This window comes from Megalobrama amblycephala, linkage group LG19 (genome assembly GCF_018812025.1).
Source record: "Megalobrama amblycephala isolate DHTTF-2021 linkage group LG19, ASM1881202v1, whole genome shotgun sequence".
Classification (NCBI taxonomy): domain Eukaryota; kingdom Metazoa; phylum Chordata; class Actinopteri; order Cypriniformes; family Xenocyprididae; genus Megalobrama; species Megalobrama amblycephala.
Window position 1 is genome coordinate 21,870,124 of NC_063062.1, and position 12,199 is coordinate 21,882,322.

General features: G+C 38.5%; 1 protein-coding gene across 1 annotated transcript in view; it reads left to right on the plus strand.

Annotated features, from left to right (window-relative positions):
- The window catches only part of pclob (piccolo presynaptic cytomatrix protein b), an 81,123-nt gene that overhangs the window by 47,550 nt on the left and 21,374 nt on the right, over positions 1-12,199 (plus strand). Inside the window, 6 exon segments of the mRNA XM_048168010.1 lie at positions 270-2,002; positions 2,165-4,301; positions 6,551-6,577; positions 9,003-9,091; positions 9,758-9,833; positions 10,054-10,179. Coding sequence (XP_048023967.1) covers positions 270-2,002; positions 2,165-4,301; positions 6,551-6,577; positions 9,003-9,091; positions 9,758-9,833; positions 10,054-10,179 — 4,188 coding nt within the window.

Consider the following 12,199-nt stretch of genomic DNA (forward strand, 5'->3'; position numbering starts at 1 on the left):
TTTTGTCCCTTATTTTTTTAACTCTGAATGTCTTGATTTTCATTCTTGTTTTTCTGTTCTTTTTTTTTTTTTTTTTAACAGATGCATGCATTTGCCTCCGTGTTGTCCCTCAGTGTTTTGGCTTTGCATCCTGCTAATCTGATGACACTGACAAGAAATTTGCATGCTCTTTGGCTTCCATTTCATAGTTAATTAATGTTGCATGAAACAGAGAAATTATCCATTTAGATGCTGATGATGCTGCTATTTTTGTTTTCTTAACATAACAGAAGAAGCCTTAGACTTCTCAAAGAAAGGCACTTTGGCATTTACCGGAATCACCACTACTCCATATTCTCAAGGAACATTGTTTGGCGTTAATAGTTTGCTAAGATCAACAAATGGCATTGTTTACTCATCTGTTGCTGCACCTGTTCCCTCCACGTATGCAATTACTACCCAACCAGGTTCAATATTTAGCACAATGTACAATAGTCTGACTGATTCTACGGAGCCATTTTCAGCACTTCAAAATCAGCCTGCTCCATATGGATTTGTAAACACCACAGGCACAGACCAATCAATATTCCCACAATCTGATCTATCAAATGATATCCTTCCTTCTGCATTAGCCAGTCTCCTTCCCTCATTGACAGCCTTCCCTGAGCTCTACTCAGATGCTACACTTGAGGCAATAGCAGCCTCCCTGGATACGCTGGTATCACCAAATTTCCCTGATCTAGATGACAGCAAGAGCCAGCAGTACAAGGCTGAACATGAGTTTTTACAATTAGAGAAGTTGAAGCAGCTGTGTCTAGCTGAAGAGCTTGAATGGGAGAGGCAAGAAATACAGCGTTACCGTGAACAAGAGCAGATCATTGTTCAGAAGGAGCTGGAGGAGCTTCAGAACATGAAGCAGCAACTTCTAATGCAGAAAGAAGAGGAACGCAAAGCCCATCTGATTCTTCAACAAGAAACCTTTGCACAGCAGCAACTTCAATTACAGCAAATCCATCGATTACAGCAGCAACTCCAACAACAACTAGAAGAGCAAAAGATACACCCATATGGGTTTAGGCCAAGTGAGGGTATGTCCCCACCCATGAGCTCAGACATTATTCTTGACTCAAAATATTCTGGGGGAGATAATGGACAGTACTGGCCAGTGAAGGATGACAACTCAACATCATCTGCAGTGTCCACCCACGACTCTACATCAGGTCAAAACTGGCTAACAACAACCTCTGGGGCTTTTTCACAGTATAGTTCAAACATTCCTGTATCAGTGAGTGCACAGACAAAGGAGCAGTTGCAGTTGTCCACAAATCTGCCAGATACAGCCAAGACAGAGCAAAGTGTAGGGATAAGTGGTAAGAAACTGGTTGAAAGTGGTGTTCAAACAGATGATGAAGATGGTGTTGAGAAGATTCCTTCTGGTAGAAGGAGAAGAAGTAGGAGAAGTGTAGATAGCTGTATGCAAACTGATGATGAAGATCAGGATGAGTGGGACGTCCCCATTCGGAGCAGACGAAGGTCTCGTTCCAGTAGATATGCTGATGGAGAGAAGGGTAAAAGCTCCAAGGTATCAAGTATTGCAATTCAGACTGTAGCAGAGATTTCAGTTCAGACAGAGCATTCAGGGACAATTAGAAGATCTCCTGTTCGGGCTCAGGTGGACACCAAGGTAGATTTACACAGAGAGGGTCAAACAGAAAGCGATTCAGATATTACATCAGATAAAGATAAAAGACGTCCAGTGCCTGCTGAAATAAGTGTTAGCACACACCTGACAGCTGATGATGTTGGAAGCTCTTTAGTTACCAAATCTCCAAAGGTATTATGCTCCCCAGTTTCACCACTGTCCCCTGGGAAAAGCTCACAGAAGATGCTTACTGCTGATTCATCAAGGCATCTCAGTAGTCCAAGATCACTAAGGGCCTCACAACGATCTCTGTCTGACCCCAAATCACTCAGTCCAACAACTGAGGACAGAATGATGTACCAGTACTCAGACAACTATTCAGTAAGTACTGCACTTTAAAACCGATCCACTCTTTATTTATTTATGTTGTCCTCATCTATAATTGCATTTCATACCAAGTTACCATGCTGTATACTGTATATCATGCCTATTGCTTGCTTGTTTTTCTTTCTATTTCTGTTTTATTTATTTTTTTATCCACAGAGCAAAGGTTCTCAGAGCGGCACACCAGTTGGCACTCAGAAGAAAGTAAAACGCACACTACCTCATCCACCACCGGAAGAAGATACCATCATTGGCCTCTCTGGGTACACCACTGCTTCTGCCAGAAGACGAATGTGCAGGAACACCACTATGGCGCGGGCCAAAATCCTCCAAGACATAGACAAAGAGCTGGATTTAGTTGAACGTGAGTCCTCAAAACTTCGTAAGATTCAGGCAGAACTTGATGAGGAGGAGAAAGAGATAGATGCTAAATTGAGATATCTGGAGATGGGTATAAATCGAAGAAAAGAGGCTTTACTGAAAGAGAGAGAGAAGAGGGAGAGAGCCTACTTACAAGGAGTGGCAGAAGAGCGAGACTACATGTCAGATAGTGAGGTCAGCAACATCAGAGAGTCACGAGGTAATGGTCATGGACTAGAACGGCCACGGACTGCCCCACAGTCAGAGTTTAACCAGTTCATTCCACCACAGACTGAGGCTGAGCCCCAGTATGCACAGCTTACAAGCCCATACTCCCATTATCAGTATGCATCCCAAACAAGTCAGTATCCTCAGCAGACGTTGTACCAACAGCAGTCTCTTTACCATCAGCAAGTGTCCCCCTACCAATCCATCTACTCATCAGTGCCCTCACTCAATCAGCAGTCCCAGCAGACTGGCTATGACCATTCCTCACTCCTTCTGATGCAACAGAAACCCCGTCAGTCTACTTTGTCTGACTTAGAGCCAAAGATTACTACAAACTATGAGGTCGTACGCAATCAGCCCCTCCTAATTGTCCCTACATCCACAGAGAGTGTCTATGGAGTTTCCCATCTCGGTGGTAAATACAGTAGCCTTGATCTGAGGATGGGTCTGGAAGAGAGAGCCAGCATGGCCAGCAGCCCCATGTCCAGCATATCAGCCGAGTCCTTCTATGCAGACCTCGATCATCATAATGCCAGGAACTATGTCCTGATTGATGACATTGGTGAACTCACAAAGAGCTCCACTGGCCTCAGTTCAAGCTTCAGTATTGCCGACAAGGATATCAGCAAAGCTGACCGACTTCTCCGGACTGCTGATGTTCGACGAACAGCAGATGTGGCAGACTTTCTCGGTCCTCTTCAGGCTGCTTCCCGACTGCATTCGTATGGTAAAGCTGATGATGATTCCATGGAGGAGCCATATGAATTGAAGATGTTGAAACAGCAAATTAAGCAGGAATTCAGACGAGGTACAGATAGCCTTGAACAGCTTGCAGGTCTGCCCCACTACCTCCACTCCGACTCTAGTTTTAGACATTTCCCTAAAGCTGAAAAATATAGTATTGGGAGACTAACTTTAGAAAAGCAAGCTGCCAAGCAACTGCCTGCCTCAGTTCTTTACCAGAAACAGTTAAAGAATAAAAAAGCACTAATTGACCCGAAAATTACAAAGTTTTCGCCCATTCAAGAGAGCAGGGACCTTGAACTAGACTACAGCAGCTTTTTGGCGTCAGCCAGCTCATCGGTTGGTGGATTGTCTGCCAGGGCAAGGCTCCTGCAGGATGAGATCACATTTGGTCTTAGAAAGAACCTAGCGGAGCAACAGAAATATTTGGGTTCAGCTATTAATGCTAACCTGGCTCAGTCACTCAACTTTGGCCAATCTCTCAACCTAGGGCCTACCATAAGGTCTTCCCTCCACGATGATGGAACCTATCCCAGCGGCACTCGGTCAAGACCTTCCTCTAGGCCTTCCTCTGTATATGGACTGGACCTATCTATCAAAAGAGACTTATCAAATTCCTCACTACGCCTGAAAACAGAGGGTGAGGGCATGGATTCACAGTTTGTATCTAGGGCTAAACCAACAAGTCTGCCAATTAGTCAGAGCAGGGGTCGAATTCCCATTGTTGCACAAAACTCAGAAGAGGAGAGTCCACTGAGTCCTGTTGGTCAGCCCATGGGCATGGCCAGAGCATCTGCAGGCCCACTCCCACCCATCTCAGCAGACTCAAGGGACCAGTTTGGCTCCAGTCACTCTCTTCCAGAAGTCCAACAGCACATGAGAGAGGAGTCCAGGACAAGTGGCTATGAACGAGACATTGCCTTTATAAAGGATGACCTTCAGGGGGCCATGTCAGATAGTGAAGGTAAATTTGTTATGAGATCCGTTATCTTCAATCCTAGCTTCTGTTGATATGCATCTTTTGTATGGCTCCGAGTGCATTATTTATATTTGTGTGCAAATTAAATTGTTACATTTTCCTTTACGTTTTTCATCTTTTGTTTCAGATTTACTTTACAATTGCAGGGTGTCACATTTGCATGTCATCCTCTTAAATTTAAATTTTCACCTTTATACTGTATGTATACATAGTATATATTTTTTTATGTATAAAAGCTTGCCCATGTGTTTCTCAATGAATTTGCATGCTACTTGCATGCAAAAAGGAACTTGTTTCCTTCCATTTTTGTTTTGTCATATACTTATAAGAGTGGAAGAATTTTTGGAGATCTTGAAAACTATTCATTCATCTATTTGAATTCATTATACATTCAGTGCCTCTGTTATTTATCACAGTCCTAAAGTTGATGAGGAAACTGCTCTGCCTTCCATCTACTGAGTTACTGCATCTTATAATTCTGTCAGAATCATTTAGTGACTGGTTATCTTAAGAGGGCACTATTTTTGTCTGTTTTTAATTATTTAAATAGAATTTTGATAATCTTGTTGTTTCGTATTAGAAGAAAAAAAAAAAAAACAGTTATCAGGTATGCAGTTGAACTGTAGATTCTCCCTCTAAAAAATAAATTCTCCCTCTACATCTTTCCAGGAGCTATGGAATACTGAACCATTTATTTGAATTATAATTAAACTATTATCTTCTTGTCAAGACATTGTCAAATGTTACTTTAATGGGAGTACCTGGTTTAGTTTGTCTGGTTTTCATTAATCCAGAATATTTCAGGTTGCAGAAAAGGAAGTGGCAAAATTAATGTAGTGAATGTATATCTTTCCCTTTTCTGTCCTTGTGGACAATAATTTAGACAAATTTGTGCTTTTGACAATTGATAAGATAAAGTTGTAAAGTAAATAAGGGTTAAAAGAAGTAGATCTGTTTATAACATGCATTAATTGGAGCTTAGATTTTCATCACCTCCAAATATGCTACTTTTAAGTCACCTGTTTTACAGTTTTCTTCTTTATGTCATGTAATGTCTATCATGTGTGTTTCCAATTTCATTCTCAATAAATTCTTGCTATTTCAGTTTTTTTGCATGGCTTATAAATGGGATCTTATGCATGTTACATGAAGATTAATATATTTTTGGTGAATATACTATTCATATACTATTCTCTTTCTGTGTTTTTCATATATATTTTGTTATTTTTACTGAAGTGAACATTAAGCAAGGATTCAAATTTAAAATCACCCAGGTATTGAATTGTTTTGAAGGTCTGTCTTATAGGCAATTTGTGAGATAATTACACAAATGGTTTAGTTATTAAATATAATGTTTTGTTCTTTTTTTCCTGTAAAACACGTTTTTAATCTTTAAACTGTCATGGGGCTCTCAATGCCAATATGACAACAGTATTGAGAAACATTATAAAATGCCCTCTAGATAGTGATATTGTATTGAACGTCAAGTTGTTTGAAAAGTTTAACATAAGCCAGGTGTAAAGCTTGTATAAACCGAGTGCAAATTGTGAATATATGTTGGTTTACAACACTAAATGCTCTGCTGGGTTTGCACAGATGTGACCCCATGCTCTGTTGTGAGAGTATCAGAAATGGCTTGTGTTTCTGAAACAGCCTTTTTAGCTCTTCTTATATTCACAGTCAAAGGAACGTTCCAGGTTCAAAACATAATTTCAGTAGTCTCAGTTTGTATAAACAAGCAGAAATCATAAATCACTGCTGTTTTTAAGCTACCTATTTTGCTGTAAAATCAAATGCTGTAGATGCTGTCAATAGAGCTTAGTTAGTTTTGAACCTGGAGCATTCAATTAAGACTACTACTGCTGGTCTTGCTAAACAAATAATTCCTTTTGTAAAGTTTTAGCACATCATATATATACAGTATTATTATATTGAATTGTCATTAGTTCCACGGTGCTTTACATTTATTACCTTCACTGGAGAAGATGCTCATACAGAACTTCACTAATGCTGCAGAATGTATTTAAAAAGCTCTCTAGAATAAAAATAGATTACAATGTTGTGTAATTGACATATTTTAGAAAATGAGATTATTGTATGTATTAGATATATGCAATAGTATAAGTTATCCAATTGCACTGCAAATATAACACTGTGTTTTATTGGCACAACATAGCTCTGTTTTAAGGCTAATTTTACTATGAATTCTCTGAAATACAATGTTTGCACTACAGCTGGAGGTCCTAGCTGGAATGTGAAAGGTGAGAACTGCTGTTCAGCAACCTTCAAAATATCATTAAGCATAAACCTACTTTCATGCGTGCCATACTGTAGTCTTGAGTGACGGGCATTTCTCAGTGGTGCACCTCAGACCCATCCTGGTGTTCATTATCACTGCACTTCCTGAAGGTCTCTCTGACATACCCTGATCATATCAACCAGGGCACATACATGTCTACATACACAAGTAAATATGTGTGCATAAGGTAGCAGAAGTATCCTAGAACAGGGTAGGCTCATTAGGAAACGTCACTCTAGCAACCTTTATCTTGCCCCACCAAAATGTCACTAATGTCATGAAATCCTTCAAAAGTAGTTGACGTTATAGATATGAACACGGGTGCTAAAAGTCATTAGAGTGATGTGTCCTTTTGATAGTGTGTTGGCCTGAATGACAGTTTTCTATAAGCCATAGGTTTGTGCCATGGTCAATGGTTCCTCTATTTTGGGTTATAAAGTGAACGCACTGTTGATTTAAGGTGACATTTCCTTGCAGAAGGACTGCACATCAAGCTCTTCATCGCAAAACTCTTGCAGACAGATCCGGTTGTCCATTTTCTTCTCACTTTATTAGGAGTTAAATGATGATTTGTGGCATACTATAGTGCTGCCTCATGAATAAAAAAATGCTTCGCTTACACAGTATTGTAATCAAGGCACCTGCAGGTTGTGCAAACTACCCAGTAAACAAAACATAAGATATTGCTTGCCTGATCTATTTTAGGTATGTGCTGACATGTCTGCCCTAGCCTGAGTTATGAATTATTCTAGGAATTCCCAATGTCTTTGAAGAAAGTGCTAGACTACCTGAAATGGAAGCTGAAAAAAAAAAAAAAAAAAAAAAACAGCAGTAGGCCTATATACAGTCTTCTAGGATGCAAAACTATCAACATATTACCAGTGCAACTCTGTAGGTTAGACCAAGTACACTCAAGTCAAGTCAAAATCCTTGTCTTAATTAGTATTTTTGTATTGTTTTTCCATAAAAATAAACATTCTTATGTTAAACATTCTAAATATTCTTAAAACAAAATATTAATTTAGTTGAGAGCCAAAATTGTATAAGATCTTAGAAATACGTTGAATTAATTTTCTTAGCGATTATTTTAAGCATGAATCTAACTAAATTTAATGAGATCTGAGCTTAAAAGGTTAGTTCACCCCATAATGAAAATTATCCCATGATTTACTCACCCTCAAGCCATCCTAGGTGTATATGTATCTTCTTCCAGACAAACAAAATCAGAGATACATTTAAAAATATCCTTGCTCCTTAAAGCTTTATAATGGTTGTGAAGGTGGCTATTTGAATTTATAAAGTTTTAAATATGGATATTTTTCTCACAAAAATGCATTGCTTTGTTTTAAAAGGCCTTTATTAACCCCCTGGAGCCATATGGGTTATTTTTTTATAATGGATGGATGAATTTTTTTGGGCTTCAAAATCTGCCCCCCACCCCTTCACTACCATTATGAAGCTTGGAAGATATTTTTTAATATATCTCCGATTGTGTTTGTCTGAAAGAAGATAGTCATATACAGTACACCTAGGATGGCTTGAGGGTGAGTGAATCATGGGATAATTTTAATTTTTGGGTGAACTATCCCTTTAAAAGAATTGTTTTAGATGCATTAGCCTTACACAATTTTGCATTCAACTATATTTGTCTTTAAGAATGTTTTTTAAAAAAAATACTGAAAAACAAGATAACACTGAAAAGAAAATGTTTTTTGAGGGTGCAGATTTCAGTTTGAACTAACTACATTTTAGCATCATGAAAGTCTGGTTTCATAGAATAGAAGCTGTGTTTTTGTTTGGTTTGAGTAGTGGTTTACTTGTATAGTCTAACTAGTGTGCTAGAGCTAGTACTAACAGAAAATGTACTGATCATCAGACATATGGTAAGGCATCTCATCATCACACTGTTGTATGATGGTGTGTGTATGTGCGTATATCTGCTGTGGTTCAGTCCCACAGCAGTTCTCTATCAAATTCTCAACGCATGACATGTGTCCCGGTCCTGAAGGGACACAGCATGCATGTTCATGTGTGCATGCCCGAAACATGTCTCAGATCATTGCTTTTTCTGCCCTCACCATCCTCTGTCACTGCTCTCTCCAGGGACAGGCTACTTAGTATATTTAGCATTTATCTAAACAAATGCTCATGATTTGAGATCTTGTGGAATGGAAGTAAATGTCCAATTCTTTTGAAACATAGATGATGTTCTTGGAAGCCCTAACCTAAATCCATCAAGCTGTCAGTTCAAACACTCTAGCAAAGAAGTGTCCCCAACTGGAGGTTGTGAAGGGATGGTTGTCTGGGAGAAAAGTGGTGGAGTGGGACACATGCCCCAGTTTTGTCACTTGTGATGGTACAGTGGCTGCTTTCTTCCTGTCTTCTAGCATATCACCTTCAGCACGAAGAGACGGACTGGTTTGACAAACCCCGCCAGGGACGCGGTGGACCAGAAGCCGGGCCAGATAGAAGACAGGTAAAGTGGCACCCACAGAGTGTCCGTGATTTTGCCTAGTATGTGTTCCTGGAGTCTTTTATTGGTCCTGGAACAACATATCTCTCAAAAACATAGATTTAATCATAACAATTATGTATTGCCTTAAAGTTTTTACAATTATATGTCAATAACAACGCCGTTTAAGCTCCTACCCTAAATCTCCAGAGTTAAATCAACTCTGCTCAGAGTACTTATGGACCCTCTCTAAATAGTGTTAAAATAACACTAAAGCAGAGTTGAAGTTAAAGAGATAATTAAGCAATTAATTGATGATTGTGCATTAGTGATGAACACCTGCTGTTAACAAGCAGAATAACTGAAGAAAAGAGAAACGCAAGAACTACAACTGACTTCAGTCACAGCCTTATTAATTTGCTTAATTATCTCATTAACTTTAACTCTGCTTCAGTGTTACTTTAACACTATTTAGAGAGGGACCATATGTATTCTGAGCAGAGTTGATTTAACTCTGATTGGTTATGTCCTACTTTAACCACAGTTACCATGCAAACACATGGACATACTGTACTTGTTTTTGAAAGAACGTCAAACTACATCTGCATGCACGTAGTTATACAAAAGCTCTGTTAGAGCTTCAGGAATTGTTTAATCATTTGCTTCTGTATTGTGTTTTCATTGTTGCAGATAAAAGGCAGCTATTACCCCTTCCCACACACTCGTATCAAACTGCAAAGGGACCCCAAGGACCACAGCATCTCAGGTATGTTTTCGCAGCAATTACTCAACAAGATACACAGCCATAAGTAGTTAATTAGGCCTGCAAACTAAATTACTGGAAGGAAAAGCAAAACAACAATTGTAATCTATCTCGTGGACGATGTATTGATGAAGAGATCACATTTAAAATGATACTGATATACTCTGATTAGGATCCAATTACTAAGCCATTTATCAGCTAAATTAAACCCTTGTGATTTCAGGGAGAGGGCTGGGAATCAGAGTTGTGGGCGGAAAGGAGATTCCAGGGACCAACGGAGAGATCGGAGCATACATCGCCAAGGTTTCAGCAGGAGGATGTGCCGAGCAAATGGGAAAAGTTGTTGAAGGTAAGAACTTCTATATTATTTTGTCCGATAACATTAGCAAGTTAAATTCTCTTACAGACATTCAGGGGTTAATGAAGGGAAAGATGCAATACATAGAAAAGCAAATTCTATTTATATAAAAAGTTTACATACATGCTGCTTTTATTCATATGTCAAAAAAAGCAAACGTCAGCACATTCATTTTGTTTAAGCAAACCATATGCTTTCAAAGGAAGAAGTGCCTAATTTGGAATGCCATTTCTCATTTTAACGGGGACGCTGTTGTTGCAGTATGATTTCTCTTCTTGTTGACTCTGCTGGCTCAGCATGCTGTGTCAATTTGGATGAGCTCCTCTGAGAGTAGCTCAGCTTCCTGAACATGTTTTTGCTTGTATGATTTTTAGTCTTTCATAACTTAGAAAATGCTCTTAATATTTCCATTTTTCCTTTATAGTGTCAAAACTTTGGTATATTTGATTTGTTTCATGCCTGAAATATGCAAGCACCAATCTGCTGGTAGATTACACAAGCATCTGTTTTCTATCTTAAGTATGCATTTCCCTTGATACAATATAATAATGTATGCTGCCACAGTGGAAAAAGTGCTAGAGAGCAGATTTAATAGCTGATAGCTGTAGCGATATTATTGTTTGGACCAAGAACTGAATGCACAATGCATACTCATATGCGTGCAGTTCAACAGAGAACTACAAAGTATGAGTGTTTGTGGTGCATAGAACAGGGATCTTATTTTAGTAACACACTGGTTAAATAAGGATTGATCTTTAACCATATAGTTAACCCAAAAATGAAAATTTAGTCATTAATTACTCATCCTCATGTCGTTCCACCCCTGTAAGACCTTCGTTCATCTTCAGAACACAAATTAAGATATTTTTGATAAAAATCCGATGTCTCAGTAAGGCCTGCATTGCCAGCAAAATCATTTCCTTTTTCAATGCCCAGAAAGCTACTAAAAACATATTTAAAACAGTTCATGTGACTACAGTGGTTCAACCTTAATATTATAAAGCAACGAGAATACTTTTTTGTTCGCCAAAAAGAATTAGGACTTTATTCAACAATATCTAGTGATGGGTGATTTCAAAACACTGCTCCATGAAGCTTTGAAGCTTTACGAATCTTTTGTTTCAAATCAGTGTGGTTCGAAGCGCCAAAGTAAGGTGATTTCAGTAAACGAGGATTCGTTACATCATAAGTGTTTCGAAATTTCAATAGTTCACGTGACTTTGGCAGTTTGATACACGCTCCGAACCACTGATTCGAAACAAAAGATTTGTAAAACTTTGAAGCTTCATGAAGCAGTGTTTTGCCCATCACTAGATATCATTGAATAAAGTTTTTTTTTTCTTTTTTTCTTGGTGAACAAAAAGTATTCTCGTCACTTTATAATATTAAGGTTGAACCACTGTAGTCACATGAACTGTTTTAAATATGTCTTCAGTAGCTTTCTGGGCATTGAAAAAGATGATCTTTCTGGCAATGCAGGCCACAGTGAGCCATCAGATTTGATCAAAAATATCTTAATTTGTGTTCCGAAGATGAACGAAGATCTTACAGGTGTGGAACGACATGAAGGTGAATAATTACTGACAGAATTTTCATTTTTGGGTGAAATAACCCTTTAAGAATTAAGTTTCAACTGTAATTTCCTATATGTTGGGATATAGAGCAACATTTTATTTTCTGGATATTTTCTAACATTAAAGCCTTTTTAAATATGATTTTGATTGCTTACTTGTATAGCTTCACAATATTTTCAGCAAATTAACCAAATCTAATTAAGCATGAATCATTTAGATACTTCAAAGATGAAGTTATGATTTTGGCCTAGTGGTAATCTTGCAGAGTAATATGGAGATATGACATACTTGCTGAATATTTTGAGAGGTTTTTGAGTGAAGGGATTGATTGTGTAGTGATGAACAGACATTTGAATGATGTCCTATTGTTATCAGCCTCTGAAGCACTCCGTATGCAAAAGACCTATCTGAAGACTCGCTTTCATTTGTGTAAGTGC